Below are 23196 nucleotides of genomic sequence, written 5' to 3'. Positions count from 1 at the left end.
AAAAAAGCGTTCTTCCGAAATTTTCCCCAAAACTTGCTAGTTTCACTTTGATTTTTAAAAACTCAAGTAGGGTAACTCTGTTCGCAAAGAGTGCGCTTTTGTGAAGAGGGCGCCACCAAATTTGGAGGACACTTTTTTAATTGGCTCAAAGAGAGAAGTGGCCCATCTTGTTATGTACTATCATTGCTACTACAAGCCAGCCACAAAAGTAAAGTAAAAAGAGTGACGGGAATTAATGGCGGCTTTGTGTTTGTGTACAGAAAACTAAGCTAAAGTTGTGTGTGTTTGGAAGCAGTTTGAAGGCCGTTTGGAGTGAGTTTTCTTTGCAAAAAATGAAAAATAGTTGGCACTTTTTAGTTAAGTGTTCAAGGGGGGTGTTATTGGTAGCGTTCTAGAGTCTAGTAGTGTGATTGATCTGACTAGAGTCTAGATTCTTAGTACAAGATCACCGCAGAGGGTCATTTCATTTCAACATTTGCCTCTTATTTACAATTAATTTACATATTGTCTGTTTTTGTGTAAATTGGAGTGTGAGTCGATATATTATTGATCGGACAGTGTAGCTTGTAGCTAGAGAAGTCTTGATCTAGATTTAGGTCGTGTAGATCTAGAATCTAGATCTAATCTTAGTCGTAGTGTCAGTGTCAGTCAGTAGTAGTGTAGACTACACAACCTTACATACATTATTGTTGTTGACTCGAGGCTCGAGGGCACTTAGAAATCTAGATCTAGATCTAGATTCTAGATCTAGACTCACTTAGGAGAGAAGTGAAAAGTGAATGAGATGATAATTTGTAGACCTATGACCGGCGCTTTTTCGGTAGTTCCCACCCCCCCAATTGTTATTCACGGGTTTAGGCCCCAAGAGTAGGGGGGTTTCAGGGGGGGGCTTGCCCTTGCCCCCCTGAATTTACCACAATTTAATGTTTCGAAGTGGCTAGCCGTACTCAAGTACGGCTAGACTGAGAGTCTAGCTGCCAGTCTAGCCGTACTTAGATCTAGGTTTGGCCCTATCGACTCAAGCCTGTTAAGTACACAGGTCTCAGATCTAGATCTAAAATCTAGTAATTATTCAGGTTCAAATACATGCAAGTCAGTAAGGCACCTTTTGGTTTTGTCTGAAATACAAATACTTTAGGCATTGCAAACTAAAAATTTCATTTACAATTCAGCCATCAATATTAAGTACGGCTAGACTGACAGTCTAGCCGTACTTATCTTAGGCCCTATTAACATTAGAAAACAGGAGGTTTAAAATACATGCACTGTCGTTAAGGCACCTGGTTTCGTCTCAAATACAAATACTTTAGGTACTGCACACTAAAAATGTATATTTACAATTCAGTAGGCCTATTTTTGTAAATGATGAGTCTAGCCATCATATTAAGAATAAGTACGGCTAGACTGCCTCTAGCCGTACAGACTGCCAGTCTAGCCGTCATTAAGTACGGCTAGCCTCTTCCTTAATGTTTTGCGGTTGTTAGGTTTGATATGTTAGCTCGCTGCGAATCAAACGTACTATAGATCTAGATGTAGGTCAGGCTCAAATAAGGGGGGTGGGAACTACCGAAAAAGAGCCCCTATGACCTATGCCCTAGATATCTAGATCTAGATCTTGATAATCTAGATCTAGAGATTCTAGATCAAGATCTATGTGGCCACCTCTGACTCTGAGAATTGAATGATTGAATAGCTCAGGCGAGCCTTTTGGCTATTCTCACCCGGTGTGCTTTCATCGTGATGATAGGCCAATCAGGGTAGCATTCACCACGAACTAACGTTCCAGCACTCTTGAGTTGAAAGGGTGCAATTTTGTCTGCGGGCAGTGAGAGAGAAAGAGAGGGGGGGGGGGGGGGGCTGGGGAGAGAGAAAGGAGTAGCGCGAGAACTTCCAGGCAAAACAAAATGGCCGGCTCTATTTTTATTTCTCAAAACGGTTTCGTTCTTGAGATATGTTGATATGGGCCTCAGCGAATGGAGTGGCCCATGTGTGTGTATGTGTGTGTGTATGTGTGTGTGTGTCAGTGTGTGTGTAAGTTGTTGTGAACGGTGGGGAGGTGGGTGTGGAAGGATTTTATTTTTTACTTTTGAAGGATTTTAGTTTTTGCTGGGTGACTAAATATAAAGGTTACTGCCAAGGTCGAGCAGTCTTGTTTTCATGCAGTACCTTTTGAAGGTATTTTCAAATGAAGGAACATTGCCCCAGCCACATCTGAAGTATCTGAATATTGAGACATTAAAAAATCTCTAGCTCTAGAAATTGAATTCGATGCAAAAAATGCTTCCTCCCTGTCCTCCCAGAATGACAGAATGAAAGGATGACGCCTAAATCTCGCTAATAACCAAAAAATCTTGAGATCAGAAACCTTTCGGAGAAATAGAGTTCAACTTTATTTTCCCGAGCATTCGGAGAAATAGTCTTTTCTAAACAAAATGGCGCCCCTTGTAGTTCGGCTCTATAAAAAAGACAAAAGTGAAAAATCCATAACATCTTTATAGACGTCCAAATTAGTTTACTTTTGTGCTATAACATTTTTTAAAACTTTGTTTTTGTCTATTTTATCATCCACACCGATAGACAGTTCAGAGGAAAAACAGGTCTTGTTTCACACCAGGTGAGAATAGCCAACGCTGGCAGCCACACCCGCGGTGAGAGGTCGATCATATTTTTATTTTCACCCGCGATGAGAATAGAGCCACTTCTTATATCTATCTATTTAATAAAGGAAGGAATCATGAATGATAAGAGGCACTAAATTTCACATGCGGCTAAACATAGAACGAGGCACCTGCCTGATTGGCTGCTTATTTTAGTAATGTGATCGTGTCATCACATCCTGGGATACCCACGGTCTGTTTTTAGAAGACCGCAGAGATACCAAAGATTCTCTACTACTACACTACACATGACACAGTCTTCGGAGATACCGCATGGAACGACATGTTGGGTCAGTGGCTTGACCTTCCATATCGATGTGTTTCGCATGGTAAAAATTCACACTTGCAGCTAACTGCAGCACCTCAGCCATGCTCTGGTGATGGAAGATCGCTTAGATCATTGATGTTCAGAACAGTAAGAATGCTGATGCTTGAAATTAAAACTCTGTAAAAGCAAAGACAATAAAGCGCGCGAAAATTGCCAAAAAAGATGCCCGGAGATTACCCCCCACCCCCAGGCTCGATAAACAATGCGCAGAAGGGATAAGCAACAGCATCATCGGAACACCGCGTCATATCACATTACCGGTATGTGTCCGTTCTATATTTTTAAAAATTTGGTAACCAAAGATGTGAAGTGTCACATTTGGCACGAAGGAGAAGGACCATTAATTGCCAGTGAATTCTCTTCCTGTGTCAGACGTCCTGGAGGAGCCTACTGACAATAAATATGCCATGTTCATTATGTACAGTGTAACGGTAATGGCTGTACTTATCAACCACAACATTATCTTGCCTTATGCAATCAGCGACATTTGTACCAGATATGACAAAATTGTTGAACACAAATACCTTGAAAAAGAGAAAATGGAAGTGGACAGCACACACGGTATAATCGAAAGGTCCTTGAAGTATGGTATGGATAGTATGTGCTCATGGATAATCTTGAACGTTTTTAAGAAAGCAAGACAATACACCACCCTTCCCCCCCCACTCCACCCTCTCTTTGATGTTCGATTTCTGGACCTTTTGGATATGACTGAAATGAAAAGAACCCGTTGTCACAAGCCTTCGTTGCCTTTGATGCACACTGAATAAAAACATCCAGTGCAAATTGAACGTTAAAAGGAATTGTCTTTTTTTACCGACTCCATGAGGGAGGCCAAAAGCGGTCCTTCCCCAGAAGACCCAACCAAATAACTGAAATAATTACTCTTAACTTTAAAAGTTACTCTTAAAAAACTATTATAATTTGCTTTTAGTCAATTACTCAAATGCCCAAGCGACCGTTGGTGCTCGTCAAGTGGTGTTGATTACTGTGATTGAAACGACTAGACGCTGTCATACTGTCACTTTTGGGGTTGAATCAAGCAGATTTTGGTAGGTCTAAACCGCTTATGTCCAATAACTTTTATGTATGATAGCTTTTAAGAAAAAAACTCGACGTCCTCTGAAGTTACTACAATAGGATCATTAAAACACGCTGCGCCGTCTTGAGATATCACCAATCGGTAATTAGTGCGGAACATATGCTGTCCAAGTTTGCATGTATTGTATTGTTTCTGGTGTAATACCTGTCAGTAAGTTAGTGCTATATCAAATTCTTTTTGTCTCTTTAACTCGTTTGCTTTGCTTTTGTGCTAGAGGGTAAATGCAAGTATGCAAGACATTTAGTTTTTAATTTTAAAAAATTACTTTATTCCGTGAATTATTTCATATTGGTTGAATGAAGAAAATTATGACTGAGGCTTATGCAAACAGTGTACAACTGCATGTGCTTTTGTGTTGTGCTCATTAATTTATCCAGATTTTATTCTTAACTTACCTTTTTTAAAATTGTAATTTTGTTCTTGAACCATAGCATTTTAAACTTTTGTGTTTCTCAGTACAGTATAAAATTTGTCTTTTTCTGTAGACATGCTGTTTTTACCATAGTGACAATGATGATGTGATAATGATAACAAAGTTTTTTAGTTTGAACCAACAAGAAGAATAACTCAGAAAAAGATGTTGTACTCCAAAAGCTTTTTATATAATTGACTCTCTTCTGCTAGGTGACAGCAGCCCTCATGATATTATGAAAATTGAGCAAACTTGCTTGCAAAATGTTACACACTGCAGACGTAATATTATATAATATATATGTTCTCCGTGCGCTGTATCGTGTAAGACTGATTTGTAATATACTTGCAGTCCAAGGTTGCAGAGGTGTACGTCTAGTGTATACCTCTGTCAGTAAGTGACTGCTACATAAAGTTTTTTGTCTCTTTAACTCGCTAGCTTTGCTTTTGGTGCTGGTGGGTACGCAAGACACGAACACTGCTTTGTTAATTATTATTTTATTGCTTCTATGTTCAGCTTTCTTTTTGTTAGTATTAATTTGGTGTTGGTTGAAGATGGTTACAAAAGATACAATGTACCATTAAGATCAAGAGTTGTGCTTTCTAATTTCAAATTTTTTTAATGCTGGTAAATTTTGCTTTTTGAAAGTTGGCAACAGTGTTTATGTACTGTTAATAGTAATAGCATATATGTTGTCAGCTTTTGAAAAATAAAATTTAGCAAAACTTATAGCAATATTTAAGGTTGAGGCCAAAAGAGGAAAGAAACAAAAATGTTTCTCATAAAAGGCAGTGGTTCGTTGCACATACTGTAAATTTCTTGGATAAGTTTTTTATCCCAGACTTTTGTGTTTTAAACTGTTTTGTAGAGGTACTGTGTTAACATTTACTGATAATAAATGATTATATTCACGAAGTTTCAAATTGCATCTAATAAAAAGAATAAATGAGAAAGATATGTTGTCTTTAACATCGAAGTCAAAGCTTTATCACTATCAATTGAGTATGATATCCACTCCTTGGTGACAGCAACCATAATATTTTGGAACTCAAATAAACTTGTTTGAAATGCAGGCTTGCCAATTTTCCCGAATTTCCTAGTACTGTCCCGGATTTGGCAATTAAAAATTTGAGAGCCTTGAATCACTTACGCTACACCAAAACCAGTTCCACTAGATGTAATTTTATTCATTGTTACGTAGTCTGATGTGGTAACATTAGGTGTCCCTGATTGGGTTCTGAAAAAGTTGGCAAGCTTGGAAATGTAGTACTTGTATACTTATGCAGTCCAAGGTTGCAGAAGTATGCGTCAAGTGTATACCTCTGTCAGTAAGTGACTGCTACATTAAGGTTTTTGTCTCTTTAACTCGCTAGCTTTGCTTTGCTGCTGGAGGGTACGCAAGACACGAACAGTGTAGTACTAATGTTGCTTTGCTTTTTGCTTTTTTCCCCCCCCGTAATACCTTTATTATTTCTCGGTTGAAAGAAGTTATTGTAAATGCGAACAAATATACCTACAACTGATTGCTTTTGCTTTCTTTTCTTTTCTTTCTTTTTTTAAAAGTTAATCATAAAGATTTTTTTTTTTTCATAGTTTTCTTTTTCACAGAGTGTTTACTTTCTATTCCAATGACAAGTAAATGATGTCTCTTCCTGTGAAAAAAGAGCCTGGATCAAATTCAAGTTCAGGCCCTGGGTCTGTTGGGTAGGTTCTTTAATTACTTTGTTGAAGTAAATCATCATGTTTAAAGTATTATTCTATTCTATTCTGTTCTATTCTATTCTATTCTATTCTGTTCTGTTCTATTCTATTCTGTTCTATTCTGTTCTATTCTATTCTGTTCTGTTCTGTTCTATTCTATTCTGTTCTATTCTGTTCTATTCTATTCTGTTCTATTCTATTCTATTCTATTCTATTTTATTCTGTTCTGTTCTATTCTATTCTATTCTATTCTATTCTGTTCTATTCAAAGACAGTAATTTTCGGAGGAAAAACAGAAAGAAAAATGATTCAGTTAGCTTAATGGTTTCATAAGACTTTTTGTGTTTGTATTTATTTGTTGTTTCTACTCATGAGACTTAGACTTAGCTGTTCTTTTCCCTGCATTTGTCATATGTTGTTGCCTACTGAAAGGGGTACCTGTCCAAAACTATCACCCAAGGCAACCACTTTCCTCTTCAATAAGTGGTGGGCCATCTTGGACAATATTTCAACTGTAGTTTCTAAAATTTGCGAGTGAGTGGGTCTGGTCTGGTCGCACGATATGAATTCTCCAAGCATCTGTTTGCTCTTCTCCCCAAAGGTCAATGCTGGAGGTCAAGAAAGAGCCCGGGGCCGGGGTCAGTGGCTCAGCCGGGGTTTCTGCCAAGGCGCAGCTGGCCAGCAAGGTCAAACTGGCCGTCGTGCAGGCCTGGAGAGAGAGATGGTCGGAGATTCAGTGGAGCATTCAGCTGAAGAAGCTTCTGGCAGCTTACTCTGGAGAGACAGTGGACATAGCAGGTAGCCTGAAATGTGTTGTGGTCAATTCGCTGTGTGATATAGTAAAACAATGCACAAAGGATTTTTTTTTTTAAAGTCCAGCTTCTGAAATAACCTTACAGTCTTGAAACAGGTATCTGATCCAAAATCATTCCGCTACCACTATGAAAATGGCACCTGAGCCTTTGCCAAAAGGTGGGGGTGTTAGCATGAGGACTTTTTAAATCAACCACTACTCATGGAAAAATGTGTTTTCTACTGAAAATTGCATGCATATGGCAAGGAAATAAGTTGGTCAAGCTGCATGAGCAAGTAGATTGATGTGTGCATCTTATATCTCTTCATAGAAAGGTAATAGTACTAAAAATAGGGCATTTTTTACTCATCCTGAGTGCACATGTAATTGTATGTTAAATACAGAATATTGTTATCTTAAACTATCAAACAGTAGTGCATCCAAACATTGAAAATATTTAGTATACACCATCATAACACTGTGTGTCCATTAAAATGGTTTTATTTTGTTATATTAATGATGTTATTGCTGAGTAAAATTTATAAGTTCGTTTATAACTCGTATCATAATTACATCATCAGACTTTCCAAGGTCTAGAAAACCCAAATCGTTAAACATTGGTTTGACATTGATCCATCAGAAGGGTAATTTTCCGCTCCATCGCATGGTTTTGCTTATATATGACTTTGATTGAGATAATCCAGGTTTGTCATAATGATGTTATGAACAAACACTTAATGATATTTCTGCAAAATATAATGTGAGGGACTTCCCACTGTTTCACAACATCCTTTTACATGGTGGCATAAACATGGAAGAGTAGCGTGCTGATGACTCAAAAGAGAAGCGAAGAAGAGGCAAAAATATGCTTGTCATAATGGATTGTCATCATGTGATGAACGTGACAACGTGTCATAATGGTTATGAACGAAACCTTATTCCATGTAATTTACAGTTGTTTTGGGATGTATTTTTAATTTTAACCCAACTTAAGGATGTATTAGACCTTGCTTACATTCTGATATTTTGATTTTTATCGAAGTGTATGGGTGTGTACTTTAATCAGTATTTTTCTTTTGTAGTAATTGTTATGAACGAACTACATATTGTACTCTGAGGGCTTTCCAGAGTTGATAAACATTAAAAACATGTACACAGATACATATTATGAGGAAACTTTCATTTAATATAAAATTTTAAAGTAAATGACAGGTCAAAATATTAATTTTTAGGTCAAAACTGAACTTTGTCATAATTGTTATGAACGAACCATTAAAGGTATTCTAAGGGTTTTTCAGTGATTTAACTTTGAATTCTTCCTACATATATGCTTATTTTGAGGAGAGTCTCATAAATTAAAACAATTTTATGTGAATGACAGAACAATAGTTAATTTTTTGGGCCCAAGTAAAATTTGTCATAATAGTTATGAACGAAACAGTGTGTCATAATGGTTATGAACGAAACCTTATTCCATGTAATTTACAGTTGTTTTGGGATGTATTTTTAATTTTAACCCAACTTAAGGATGTATTAGACCTTGCTTACATTCTGATATTTTGATTTTTATCTAAGTGTATGGGTGTGTACTTTAATCAGTATTTTTCTTTTGTAGTAATTGTTATGAACGAACTACATATTGTACTCTGAGGGCTTTCCAGAGTTGATAAACATTAAAAACATGTACACAGATACATATTATGAGGAAACTTTCATTTAATATAAAATTTTAAAGTAAATGACAGGTCAAAATATTAATTTTTAGGTCAAAACTGAACTTTGTCATAATTGTTATGAACGAACCATTAAAGGTACTCTAAGGGTTTTTCAGTGATTTAACTTTGAATTCTTCCTACATATATGCTTATTTTGAGGAGAGTCTCATAAATTAAAACAATTTTATGTGAATGACAGAACAATAGTTAATTTTTTGGGCCCAAGTAAAATTTGTCATAATAGTTATGAACGAAACAGTGTGTCATAATGGTTATGAACGAAACCTTATTCCATGTAATTTACAGTTGTTTTGGGATGTATTTTTAATTTTAACCCAACTTAAGGACGTAATAGACCTTGCATACATTCTGATATTTTGATTTTTATCATAAGTGTATGGGTGTGGATTATAATTAGCATTATATTTTTGTAGTAATGGTTATGAATGAACTATGTCCATTTAATAATTTTTAGGGCTTTCCAGTGTTAGTAAACTTTAAAAACATGTACAGAGATACATATTATGAGGAGAGTTTCATTTAATAAAAGTTTTTTAAAATGAATGACAGATCAAAATGTATTAATTTTTAGGTCAAAATTGAAGTTTGTCACAATTGTTATGAACGAACCATTTTAAAGGTATTCTAAGGGTTTTTCAGTAAATAAACTTTTAATTCTTCCTACATAGAGGAATCTATCATATCTTAAGGAGAGTCTCTCATAAATGAAAACCATTTTATGTGAAAGACAGTCTAACAATAAGTTAATTTTTGGGGCCCAAAGTAAAATTTGTCATAATAGTTATGAACGAAACAGTGAGTCATAATGGTTATGAACGAACTTTAAATTTATGCATAACATGCCCTGTGACCAGTTTGCGTTTGAAAATAGCTGTTAAATGGTCTTTCATTTATCACTTGACTATAATTAGACCAGAGTGTTATTTTAGACAATTCTAGTCAATGAAACTTGACCCAATTGACAGTATTTTGGTCACTTATTGTTCGTTCATAACTATTATGACACAAAAAAGTAATTTTATCAAAAATTAATAAAGATTTTTATAAACTATCAATTCTATGTATTTTTGGAAGTTGTTTGCTATGTCTCAAAATATAACCTCAGCCTAGTTTGCTATGTCTCAAAATATAACCTCAGCCTAGCTGAAGAAAGGAACTTGGAGTATTCATAAATTTGTGTCATTGTTATGAACAAATTTTTTGCTATTTCCATCATTCAAGTCAGAATTACACCAAGATCATTGCCTTTACAGCTTCGGCAGTTACTGAGCCTGAAAGAGCAATCATTAGGCTATATAATATGGATGATTAAAGAGTTATTACATAAAGTTGATTTTGGACCTCATTTGTCACATCCAGGTATCCCACCTTTTGGCAAATGCTCTCCTGTAATGTTTTAGAGATCGGAAACTATTTTGACTATGTAGTGTAAGACTCTGCCATTCACTGTTTTGAGAAGTGATGTAGGATGGGGTCTTACATTGAGCAGTCAATTTGCTCTAGGCTGACAGTCAGTTAACTAAGGATGGAGATCTACAATGTAAGGAGTTTGTCAGACATCTGCCGTGGACACGTGACTAAAATGTGACTGGTTCTTCAGATATCAAACATAATGACAGCAAAGATTAGTGAAATTGTAGCCAGTCAGATTATGAATTTCAGTATCTCCACACTGTATGTTCCAAACCATTCTCAAATTACTTGAAATTAACGGAGCAGGATATTAATGGAAACAGTTACTTATGGGTCATAATTTAACACTGGTTGTTCAGTTATTTAAATTAGTGTTCCATTGGTTGGAAATGCACGCTTGATAATAGGAATAAATTGCTATAACATTTTATATCATGGACATAGTTATTAAAGATTTCTTTATGTTTTGCTGCAATGAAATGCTGGCTATAGAACTATGATGTACCAATGCCATTATACCAAATTTTGGAGCCTCCTTTTACCATTCATGAATGTATATTTTTTCCCCCTCTTCAGAAATTTTGATGCAAAGGGCAGTGGTTGGAAGTACCCCAGTATCTCTGATATTGTCTTATTTAAAACACAGTGTATTGTCACAGGTAAGGGCTTTTTCTGACTTTGATATCTGTAGTTATTGTAGATTTTAAAGTGTATGTAAATTTGAAGTGATCAAGTTAAAACAAGGGTGTGTTTGTCTGTTAACATTTGTGAGTTAACCTCCGAGCCAGGGAAGGCACCCCTTGATATTCCAGGTGTTGGATGTTGGGTTTTCAATATTTGCGTAGATGAAGGGGAGCAGTTTACATAACATGTACATGTATTTTCATTAGACTTTCCAAGTACTCCGATAAAATCAGAGCTCTGTTTTAAAAAGTTATCTTTGGCTTGTTAACTCTTTAAACCCCATCGGTAATAACCTTGTTTCCCATTGGATGCTGGGAACGTCTGATGCTAGTGGCAACTGTTCACTTCATTTAGTGCTTGTTTTTCAGAAGTATTCCCGAACCAATTTTTTTTAGTAATGACTAAGCCTTTTTTTCCACCATTTAGAAGTTGGAGGCAACTTTTGGCATTATAATGAGACATACTGCACCAGGTGTAGGTGGCTTTAGAAAAAACTCTGGGAAATGGTGGAAATAACTCAGGGTTTCAAGAGTGAAGCAATTCCGATTAGATTTGCCTAAAATAATCTTTTTTTTGGCTGCTAGAAATCTGTTTTTGTCAGGTCGCAGGTGACTGATATTTCACCCGAAAAGACACATTTTTATTTGGGTGTATTTACAATACATGTTTATTCGTCTTTGTTGGTTCATTATATAACCTTGATTTTCTGGGGTCCGGAAACTCAGATTTTTGTTCCAAGACTCTGATTTATTGGAGGCTTCTGAAGAAAACTCCTATTTTGGGTCATTGAGTGGTTGGCAGGTATGTAAATTAAAGCGTAAATGTGAATCACAAGATACTTCATTTTATTGAAACATGAATTTATTTGAAAAATCTCTTGAAGCCAAGCTTCTGTCTTTATTATGGTTTGTTGAGGAGTTTTTAGGCTGCTGCCGTGGTCATATTGATTCCTGTACTATCAATGAAAAAAAAAGATCAAATGTTTTCAGTGTATGTGTGTTTCTTCAGATGATCCCCTTCAACACTGTTCTCAAGTACATCACAGAGTTTGAAGATTTCTCACGTCCACATTGTGTTCTAGCCCTCCTTCATTTGGCAGAGATGTTTGGCTCTAAAATAAGGTATTTTCTTTCCTAAGTACTCTTTTACCTGTGAAATGAGAGCATAGGTGTTTACAAACAAAAATTGATTTTTAAAAAACTATCTGGAGTACCTTACATGCTGTCAGTCTATAAAAGCACAAGTTCAATATGACAGTTCTCTTTCAAATTTTTCTGTTTCGTTTATCTATGTGAGTCTTTCAGTGTTATGGCATATCTTTGAGGCTGATGATACACTTTTTTCTGGCATGAAATTATATCACCTACGCTTGTTATGCATATCTGTCGGGCCAAAATATATATCTGTGTGGCTTGTTACATATATCTGTCAGGGTTATAATGTATAGCTCTCGCGCTTGTAATGTAAATCTGTCAGGCTTGTAATGTGTATCTTGTCTAGTTTGAAATGTACAACTGTTATGCAGTGGGTGGTTGGCGGGTGTTCTGGTGTGGTTTGCTCCTTCTTTCCTATCAAACATCTATCATCCTGATCTGTCCTCCTTTTTTTGGTGTGTTTTTTACTCTCTTGTAACACCTCTAATCTTCGGCATTTATGTGATCTTATTGTGTTGCAAGTGCCGTGAAACTCTTACTAAAACTAAACTGTTGTGCTTGCAATGCATCTCCCTCTCGCTCTCTCTCTCTCTCTCTTTCTCTCTCTCTCTCTCATTGCATATATTTTGTTTTTGCCCACCAGTTTGAGCCCCTGCCCGGACTCGGCCCTCCAGCTGATGCGCACTATGCTGCGACTGATCCACTGGCTACTCAAAGCTTTACTCAGTTGCTTGCAGGTAACAATTACTTTTGGCAACTGCCAGCCAAAGAGGGGCGCATCTCAAGGAATTTTTGCAGCCACTGCAATATAATAATAATAATAGCTCGTTTGCCAATATCTGATGATAACCAATACATCCGTAGAGGAGAATATTTCTCCAGCGAAATAGAAGAATTTGACAAATTAAAGGTTATGATGACTTGTGGCTTCTGCTGTAACTGATATAATCAATTCTGGCACAGAAAACTTTGCCACATTATGAACATTTAAAGGCTCCACTTCCGCTACGAAGTGCCAATAAAAGTAAAACCCAGCTGAGTGGTTGTCTTTTATAAGTGGAAGTCTTGGACATTGTCATTATGATGACAAAAATACAAAGTGCAAGAGGGGTAATGGGAAGTGGTCATTTGTGCAGATGATTGTCATAGAGAGGTGCCCGTCAGAGCAGGTTTGGCTGTATTATTACATATAGGAACTGTAGTCAGAGGGTGCTGCCTCTCAAGAAATTTCTGCTTTAAAAAAAATAAGAAATGCAAGCAAAAGTAAAGAACAACTCCCCATACCTCCATGCGTCATGACAATCACAATGCTGTGTTTTCTGTTTATTCACGACATAGATGCAACTCCTTGTTAACTCCATGATTATAGTTCATCTGTCAATGTCTGCGTACAACCAGTGCATCTGCAGAGGAGAATATTTCTCCAGTGAAATAGAAGAATTAGAAGAATTAAAGGTTAAGAAGATGTGTGACTTCTGCTGTGGCTGATATTATTTTGACTGCATTGTGGCATCCTTACTGATCGCAGTGAAATAACTAGACAGGGTAGATGTGGTGAGCTTTCCATGTTAACTCCATGTTAACACTGGGTCTATGCACTATGTCAAGAATGTTCGAAGTGTGGGACTATCCTTTATTTTTACAGGAATATCTAAACTTGAAGAAGGAGGTGCGACTGTATTTTTACTTTTATTAAGTTTCATGTAGTGGGTGGTCGGGGGGTGCTCTGGTATATATTGCTTTTTTTTCCTATTGAACATCTATTGTTTTTATTTCCCATCCTTTTACTTTTGTATCTTATTCTCTTGTAACACCTCTAATCTGTGGCACTTATATGACCTATTCGCATTGCAAGTGCCATAAAACTCTTACTAAAACTAAATATTAGTTTCATAGACCTGTTGACAAGTTATGACTCTTAAAATTTACAGAGGCTGCAAGACAACAGGCCAAACCAAGTAGCCTCTGAATATTTTGTCATCATCGACAACTCTAGCCGAGCAATCTCCAACATTCTGGAGCGTCGTGCGGTGCGTAGTCTGATGCAGGTGGCTCGGGCAGACAGTGCTGGTGAGTTGTCGTGTACTGAGAGAAGCCCCACCATTGACTGCTTGTGGGTCTTTCTCAAAAGACAAATTTTAGTGCCATAATTGTGTATGTGCGCAAACAAGAAATTTATGCATTTCAAGAATCTAAATGCTGAGAGTTTCAGGTATTTTTCTTTTGATTGCTGTTCATGGGCATAAAATTGTAAGCACTTTTAATTTGCGGTGGTTTAAGTGTGGAGGCTGTTTAAAAAATTATTTTTTGGGGTGGGGGGATGAAAATAATGAGCTGTAGTTATTCTAGTTTTTAATATTTGTTTAATTTTACATAAACTGAAGGAAATGAGATACTTGAATTCATGCTTTGAAAAATCAATAGGATGTTGTTACCATTGAGTAAAACGTGTGTGTAGATGAGCTGTGTGCAAGAGAGGAACTGGCAATGCAAGGCCACTCTGTGCTGGTTATTTGACTAATTCATCTATCCGTGGAAATATATCCTCAAGGAGAAAATTTGTGCATCAGAACATTTCTCATCCATACATTAATTATATGCATCTAAGTGCTGTAAAATTCGTACAAAATAAAAACTTAAACTGACATGTTTATTGATGTTTCTCTACCAGAGGAATACCGAGAGTTTGAGCAGTGTGAGATGAATGTCCGGGGAACCCTAACCCAGCTCTCCCCAGCCTCTATGTCGGAGGACACGAGGGAGAAGATCAACAATGCTCTCATGCTTTTATCAAAGTAAGCGGATAGACTTTATTATTTTCTTTTGTTCCTTGTCCCTTTTTCAGATGCCATGTTAGTGGTCTTATTCATGTACGACAATCGTTGACTAAGAAAATGTGAGCGAGTAGGTACCTTGATATTTCAACATTAACTCATTCGCTACATATTATTTTCGGCTTGTGGACGAATTTTTTTCGGGAGGGTGAAATGAGATGATGACTAGTGCGCAGTTCACATGTCTTTGGGGCCATAAATTCGAATAAATATCAATATATTATATACCAACATTTTCAGTATGGTTTGTAGAATACACCTGTATTGCTTATTTGTGTATTTTTCAACTTTGGTTCCTGTAAGAGGCGATTAAGCAACACAATTGTGATTGGATGCGGATAAAATTTGAAAATAAAAAAATTAATAACCCCAGGTGAAACTCAAAAAATATGTTTGCACCTAGTCATATGATACATCAAAATAACTTTAACTGTATTTAGAACAGGAAAATATTGAAAAATGTGCAGTTATTTACCTATATTCCATAATATTTGTACATTTGGATCATAACATCTGATATTGAAAAAAAAAAAAAAAAAAAATCTTGAAAAAAGGATCACAAACAGAAAAAAACACTCGTATCTTATATGGAATTATTAAGATTTGCATTTGGAATAAACCTATACATGTCTTGGGTGGTACTTTTTGAGTAATTTCACCCAAAAGTAGTGATTTTGGGTAGCAAAAAATATTTTGACTATTTAGATCTAGGCCTACATCTAGCACTAAAAAATATTGATTTCTCAATTACAGTGCTCTGGCAATTTGAGTCCAATAGTATCAATATTATAAAGAAGAGTCCTACATTTCTTTAGTGAGCAAAATAATGATACATTTTGTTGTGTAAAAGTACCAAGACTGGTGTCAGGGCTATAATTTGGGCTTCGCCATAAAACAATGTCGCATAAACTTCGAAATCGTGTTTCAAAACTGAATCAAAACTTCCGATTTTCGGTGGAAACGCTTGACCCGGAAGTCAACATTATATTATGACCTTTATTTTAACATGGATATGTGGATTGGAATAGACACCAAGCTAACATTGAATGTCGGCTCTCGAGCCGCCGGGGCGGCTTAGCGTACTGATGGCACTTTAGCCGCGCCGCCCCCCCACGGCTCGGCGTAGCGAATGAGTTAAAAAGGATCTATGAGAGAATATGAAAAACAATGATTAGGTCTATTTGTTAGTTTTTTAATTTTTAATTAATTAGTTTTTACATTTTTCCTAGCTTTTGTTGCCTATTCTAAGCCCATCCCCTCCCTGTCCTGGGGATGGTGGTTAGCCTTTATGATATTGATAATAATAGAGTCCAAACTGTCTAAGTTGGCCGCTCATTGTCGACGAGAAATGTCTTAGACAGGTGAAAGTCTTACAAAGTCATAATAATGTAAAAAATACACAAAGGAGCAAATGGGAAGTCGATGTTTGTATAGGTGATTGTCTTATACAGGTGGCTAATGGAGCAGGTGTTCCTGTAGTTCGTCCATTAATAGCTGACGATTACCAAAATATGTGCGCCGAAGAATATTTCTTGAAGAGAAACAGAAGAAATAAGGATTAAGATGATTTGTGGCTTCTTCCATAGCTAATGAGACTAATTTTGGCAAGAAGAGTTTGCCACATTTCAAGCATTTAAAAAGCTTCATGTCCATTTGTGGGGTTAAAAATCTTATTGTAAAGATTTTCATGGTAATTAAAAAATGAATGAAAATGGGTTTCTTTCCAGAATGGAGGAGCAGCAGCTTGTGCTGGGTCCCGTGCTGGAGGTTCTGCATGCCCCGATCTACCCGACCATCAGCGGTCTGGTGGCCCTGGAGGCCATCTTCAACACCAACAGCGACGTGCAGCCCTTTGTGGACCAGATCCTCATGGTCTCCAGGCTCATGGTCAGTCAGATGCTCTTCTTCTGTTGCTTTTTTCTATGGTTTTTTTTTTTGTTTCTTCCTCTTCTTCTGTTGCTTCTTTGTTTATTTCTGCTTCTTTTACTTCTTCTGGGGGTTTTTTTTTGGGGGGGGAGGGGTGTTTTGCTTCTTTTATTTTTGTTTCTTCTTCCTTTGAATATTTCCTTTTTTTTTGCTTCTTCTTTTCCTTCTTTTTTTTTCTTTTTTTTTTTGCTTCTTCTGATTTTGTTGTTGCTGTTGCTTATTCTTCTTTTCATGCTTTTTTTTTTGCCTCTTCTACTTTTGCGTATTCTTCTTTTGCTGCTCCTTCATCTTTTGCTTCCTCTTTTTCTTCCTCATTTTCTTTTCATTGCGATTTTTTTTTGCATTCAATCAAAAATCTTAGACACTGTACTAAGAGACATTTTGCCAATTAAACTCCCTGCCTTGTTTATGTTTGACAAAGTTGTCTTCTGGATAGTGGCTCTTTGTTAGTGTGAGAGATGTCTGTCGTTTCATTTAACCTCCATTTTCTTGGACTGCATATGCGTGTATTCATGTATGTGTTATTAAATGGTCTTACAAATTTGCATTCTCTGTCTTTGATTTGTCAATTGAGTGATAATTTTACATTGTACATTGCTTAGAGCCTTCATGGTATTAGGCGCAATATAAATTCTCATTATTATTGTTATTAACTCAAAGCCGCAGAGCTGGCCTTCAGCAGAAAACTGCATCTTCCCTGGACTCTCAATGGCAACACATAGTATGAAAAGTAATAAAGTAAAGTAAATGCTGTAGAAATTGCCAAAGATGGCCACCCATTGTCAATTAGAAATGTTGGTTTCTTAGACAGCTGAAAGTCTTATATAGTGTCATTATTATGTAAAACAGAAATGTAAGGGGAATGAAGTGGCCGTTTGTTCAGATAATTGTCTTACACAGGTATCTGTTTGGTCAGACTAGATTGTAGATTCTTAAATAACCTATTGGTGTTGATAGGGGTGTTAAACCTATGCCATTTTACCTCGTTAAACTCGGAGGCCACGCCTCCTAAATAACCTAATAGTGTTGACAGGGGCGTTAAACCTATACCATTTCACCATTGTTCTTTTCCCGACCTCCTCAACAGAAGCTGTCCATGCCCCAGATGTGCCTGGAGATGTTCCGCGCCTGCTTCATGGGCTTCCTGGACACAAGCGAGTACACAGAGGACCTGCAGTGGGCCACCTTCATCTTCCTGAAGCTCCCACACATCTTGTCCACCATGAGGCAGCAGATGCCCGACTGGGACGTGGCCATACAGGTGGAGAAAGGCATCGACATGCTCATGGAGTACTCACATCTCCTCGACCAGACGGACATCAAGCAGAAGTGGGACTCTTTCTCTTTAGCTTTTTGTTTTTTGTCTTGTACTTATTTGAGTTTAAGATGAACTACATTAATTTTTCACCAAAGTCTTAAAAAAAAATTATGAATGTTTTTCTGTAAGATAATCACACTAATGTAAAGATAATTACTCTAATGTAAATGAAATAATATTGTCAGTGGTTGACAGGAGCTCTAAAGTGGTTTGGTTTTGTTTGAAATGAAAATAATCACTTTGGCTTAACTCACTCAGCCCTAATGCCGATAATATCGGTATGCCCATACAACGCTCCAACTCTAAAGCCGACAGTATCAGTATGGAAAATTTTGCTCTCGTGACCGAAAACACTTCTTTTGTGTGAAGCAAACTATAGCCTTTTTGAAAAAGTAATCATTTTGTGTTTGATACAGACTATAACCATAAGTGCAAGCCCAAATTTAGAACAAAGAAAGCTATATTCATGAACCGTGCGAGGGGGTGCGAAATTGACGCACTTCATTTCTTCGCTTTATTGTGTACATTTTGACTCTGTATATAGACCTTTTCCAACGAAGTGTTGCATAAAAAATATGGCATATTTTGCCTTCAAATTTTCAATTCTCACAAATAAAGGTTGGAACAAAATGTGTACCAAATTTGGTAGGATATCTTAGAATTTAGTATCTTTTTCAATTTTTCAAAAAGTGGTAAAAATCTCTAGGGAGAGCTGACAACCCGGAAGTGTAGGCCTTGGGTTGAGTGAGTTAATAGAAGCCACTTATTATATATGAGAAGTGCATACACATAACTGGTTTTTGTTGTTTTTTGTTTTTTGTTGTTTTTTGTTTTTTGTTGTTGTTTTTTTGTCTTAGGGAAAATGTGAACTCTTCTGTTTATAGGATCTTGAGCCGGCATGTTTTGAGCTGGAGACAATTGCACTATTATTATATTTTTTGCTAAGGTTTATGACTATACTGACTTGGACAACTACCGATGCTATTTGAAGGGCCATGACAGCCCATACTTTTGAGTCAGGGCACTTGATAATTTTGTGAATTCTTTACCTGTCTTTACTTCATATGTTGTTTATTCGTTATTTGTTGTCTTTGTATGCTGTGTATCCGTTATTTGTTGTATTTTTCTGTTGATTGTCCTTTTCTTATTGTCTTGGCATGTTGTTTGAATGTGCTTTCTGGCTTGCTTACAACACTGATCACTTGTTTGACCTTGTCCTTATTTTTGTGTTTTCCAGCTATGACATGCTCAGTCAGTTTATCAACGAGCTGCACAGAGCTAACATCATTTCTGAAGCACAGAAAAATATACTCACTCAGAAGAGGTAGGCAAATGTGTGGTCTCTCAAAGCTGTGGGGACTCTTTCGCATATTTTTTTTTTCTGTTTTAGTTGGGGTCGTATTTATTAATTATTTCATCTTGCTATTTTCAGCATAAGTGTAAAGCCCTTGATGCTAACAAAGTATGAATGTGTTAGCTTTGATTACTTTGAATACGTTTCTTTTAAAATTGCAAAAAAAAATTTTATTGTCTGTGTGAGTGAAATTTTGTTGGTTTGGTTGTTTTGGCTCGTATATTGCATCATAATTTGTTTAGGGTGAAAGTGGAGACAAAACATTAATTGCATGAGGTTGGAAAAATATGGAAAGGAAGCATATCGTCACTGCGCCAACAAAATGGCATAACTCAAGAGTTGTACCAAAATGCAACTAGCCTTTTGTTTGATGGTACTATATCTATCTTTTGGTAAAACCAAAACAAAAATGGGGTTGGCAGGTACAAAAGAAACGTGCGTGGCAGGTTTTACCATTATTAGGTGGTAAGTAGTATAGTATAGGTGAACAATTTTTCCCCATTTATCCCAAAAGGAGCTAAAATGAGATGTGCCATTTTGCTAACGCAGTGATGATGTGTGATGCTTTTAATTCAAGTTGTTTAGTGATAGCATTGATGAACTTTGTCTCGTTCGTGTGTGGGTCGTCCTGTAGTTGACCGGAGCCTTCTCATTTCAGGTTGGAACAGAGGAGCAAGCTGAGGCGGTCAGACATTACAGGGTCCAGTGATGCCAAAAACCTTAGTCGAGTGTCCCATGCGGAGTCTACGGTCACCAGCATTCTGAAGGTGAGCCTCAGAGTCTGGTCTTGGTAGATCAGAAAAACCTCAATTAACTTAGAACTCACTGGCTTTGAGTATGGTTACCCTATAGACTTGTATCACAATATCTTAGACTAGGCGCTCCTGATATGATTCTGGTTCACTATGGAGCGTGCCATTTGACTATAATTGGAACCAAATGAAGTGCAAGGAGGAAAAAGTTGTGCACCCACCCCACTATAGCGAGACTTGTGTTTTGCCCTTCATTTGCATAACCATTATGCGCATCAGCGGGGCAAAGTTTTTTACAGAGAGCAGAGAGTGGCAGCCATGACAGTGGCCAGCCTTGTAGATGACATATCAAGTCTATGAATTATCTAAATGATCTCATTTTTACTGTGGCATATTGGATGAAGTAAGGGGCTCGCAGTGGAATGGGCATTCTCAGAATATTCACACTGATCCCTAAACTCTTTTGTTGCTGAAAAGAAAGTCATTGTATCAGGTTTGCCAACTGTCCCGAATTTCCTGGTACTGTCTCTAATTTGGCAATTGGGAATTTGAGAGAAGATTTGCATAGACTGCACCAAAATCAGTCACCTTGATGTAACTTTTTTTTGTTATGTACCCAGTGGGTTTTGAAAAAGCTGGCAAACCTGTAAATTGTAATTCAAGTTTTGTGATAAAATGTTTCTCTCCTGTTATGACAGCTCCTACTTTCTTACAAATGTAGCGGCCATTGCCTGTGTAAAATTAACAGGGCTTTAAAAAAATAATTTGGTGCCTTTATTCCTTCTTTGAATGTCTATTGGCTATATTTTCTTGATTATGTGTGTTGCTTATTTCTGTAATGAAGTTTGTGTTTGCTTGTTCACTTCTCTGTTAGTGATAACTGATAACTACTGATTTTTGTGAAGCTTTTTAGAGCTTTTAAGATGCTGCAGTCGTGCATTCTTGTATGGGGATAAGATGATCCTACTTTTAAAAGCTATACTTTTGTGTTAGGATTGTGCCTAGTAACTGGATGCTTTGGTCTTGCGCCATTTAACATTTTTTTCCAATTTAGTTTACATTTTTTCTCGTCTCAAAATCAGCTACCATCATTAGAAGAGTGACTTGGGCATTGGGTTTATTTTGGTTTTGTGTCTCTCCCCCCCCCCCCCCCCCACCGTTGTTTTTGGTTTTGTGGGTTGTTTTGTTTTGTTTTTTCTTGTGTTGTTTTGCTGTTTTTCTTAGTTTTCTTCTGTACTTCACCTGTAACTGCTGTCTCTTCTGTTCCTGTGTCCTCCCCTATAGTTTGAGACTGGCATGAATCTTTGTTGTCTTGCAGTGTGTTGCGTGATCCTGTGTGACTAACTTGCTTGTCTAGCCGCATCCCTTATGTTACTGGCTTTCCCTTATCATTATTTTTGTTTGTTTTTGGTGATTAATCTTGTTTCATGCTTAACATTTTTGCTTTTACTGCAGTATTTTTATTTTTTTTAGAGTCGTCACGAACTCAGAACTGAATTATCGCTAAAGTTCGGGACTAAATATCCACCTACATATAGACTGTAACATATATCTGATTTTTCCGGCTATTGTTAAGGATACACCTCACACATGTTTTCATTGGTAAAGAAAAGATGAGACGGAACGACTGGTCATGACTTTATTGGCCTCAGTAATACTTCATGACAACAATGTGACTGATTGCAGATTTAGGATATCTGACTGAGATTGCTTAATTCGTTTACTCTCTCTCTCTCCTTCTCTTTTCACCTTTCTGTTCTTCAGGCTGAGCGGATGATAAAGGTGAAATAAACTCACTGGAAGACCTCATGTTGTTGATATTTTGATGATTCCTGCTCTTGTTTTTTTTTTCTTAGAAGTATTTTTTTTTCTTTTGTTTTTGTTTTATTTCATTTTGTCCTTTTGCTGTTTATGTTTTTACTGTTCACACACTTTTTTGTTCTATTTTTTAAAGGAATATTGTGATGTTTATGTACTAGAATGATTTTTAAAAATTAAGTGAAGAGGTTTTTTCGTACTTTTCTCAAGTATTCTCGTTACGAATTAAAATTTTCTCAGAGCTGATAGTGTTTTTCTAAGAGGTGTAAAAAAAAGTTTTTTTTCGGTATTGTTGTTTGTTCTTGATGCTTAATCTCTTTTTTTTTTTTTGCAAAGGCTTTTGATGAAGAGCACAGTAGAGCTTTTAGCACAACTTCTCTCTACATGAGTTGAGCGATGCGTTCCCTCGTCTGGTCGAAGCCACTGGTGCTATAAGGTTTACATAACCATGCCACAATAACGCAAACATAAAGACCTAACATTCCCCTCAGATATTTAGAAATTGAACGATGCAGGCGAGTATGTCTTGTCCAGGTGATTTTGATGCTGGGATATTAAGTTAATAAATGCAGGATAATAATTATTAACATACTAATTGTTTGAGGTCGACACTTTAAATTTACTATGTACTATAGCTATGTACTTAATCACCAGAAACTATATCTTGGAATCTGTTTGGTCAGTTCAGTCATCCACAAAACCTTTTCTTTCTTTAAAAAAAAAATTTGAGTTGATAATACTGTTGTATTTGGGCCTGTTTTGTTTTGTCGCTGTTGCCGGATCCCAATTTTGTTTGTCTCGTCGTTTTGCCTTCCATCCTCTCTGATTTATACTGATCTGCAACCTGTCATATTTTCGCTATTCTGTTTAAATGAGAAGCCTTTCTGTCATTTGATAGCAGTTTTGTTCTGGTTTTCCTTTGTTTTGTTTTTTACTGTGGCTTATTTTATCTCTGTATTTCATTTACAGTACCGTAATCGATTTCCCCTTATTGATATCTCAGGGGTGCTGGTTTTCCAGATGTCATATGGCACTTATATATATAAATAGCCTTGGAACAAGAAGTATTAAACGACATGAGCCATAACGTTAAATCCCTGTGCATGCATTTACGCTGGGTCCAAAAAGTTTGGGGGTTTTACCGTTTACGTGTAGCCTGTTGGCATCTCTGATATCTGATGGATGTCGAAAGTCTCTCTCTCTCTCTCTCTCTC

The 23196-nt window shown here is 36.8% G+C and overlaps 1 protein-coding gene across 6 annotated transcripts in view; it reads left to right on the top strand.

Annotated features, from left to right (window-relative positions):
• The first annotated feature begins 195 nt into the window (after positions 1 to 195).
• Positions 196 to 23196, top strand: part of LOC101847843 (mediator of RNA polymerase II transcription subunit 24) — a 44987-nt gene continuing 21986 nt past the window's right edge. Inside the window, exons 1-13 of one of the 6 annotated variants that reach the window (XM_035972467.1) lie at positions 196 to 312; positions 6136 to 6203; positions 6802 to 6998; positions 10719 to 10801; positions 11835 to 11947; positions 12624 to 12717; positions 13912 to 14050; positions 14652 to 14775; positions 16542 to 16701; positions 17828 to 18069; positions 19296 to 19382; positions 20071 to 20179; positions 21929 to 21946. In XM_035972467.1, the coding sequence (XP_035828360.1) occupies positions 6139 to 6203; positions 6802 to 6998; positions 10719 to 10801; positions 11835 to 11947; positions 12624 to 12717; positions 13912 to 14050; positions 14652 to 14775; positions 16542 to 16701; positions 17828 to 18069; positions 19296 to 19382; positions 20071 to 20179; positions 21929 to 21946 (1431 nt within the window). In that variant the 5' untranslated portion in view covers positions 196 to 312; positions 6136 to 6138. Of the gene's footprint in view, positions 313 to 2813; positions 2948 to 6092; positions 6204 to 6801; positions 6999 to 10718; positions 10802 to 11834; positions 11948 to 12623; positions 12718 to 13911; positions 14051 to 14651; positions 14776 to 16541; positions 16702 to 17827; positions 18070 to 19295; positions 19383 to 20070; positions 20180 to 21928; positions 21947 to 23196 lie in introns of those variants that run through there. The other 5 variants (XM_035972468.1, XM_035972465.1, XM_035972464.1 and 2 more) reach the window with 5 other exon arrangements.

Source organism: Aplysia californica, unplaced genomic scaffold, assembly GCF_000002075.1.
Source record: "Aplysia californica isolate F4 #8 unplaced genomic scaffold, AplCal3.0 scaffold00700, whole genome shotgun sequence".
Lineage (NCBI taxonomy): Eukaryota > Metazoa > Mollusca > Gastropoda > Aplysiida > Aplysiidae > Aplysia > Aplysia californica.
This window is presented reverse-complemented; position numbering and strand designations above follow the sequence as displayed.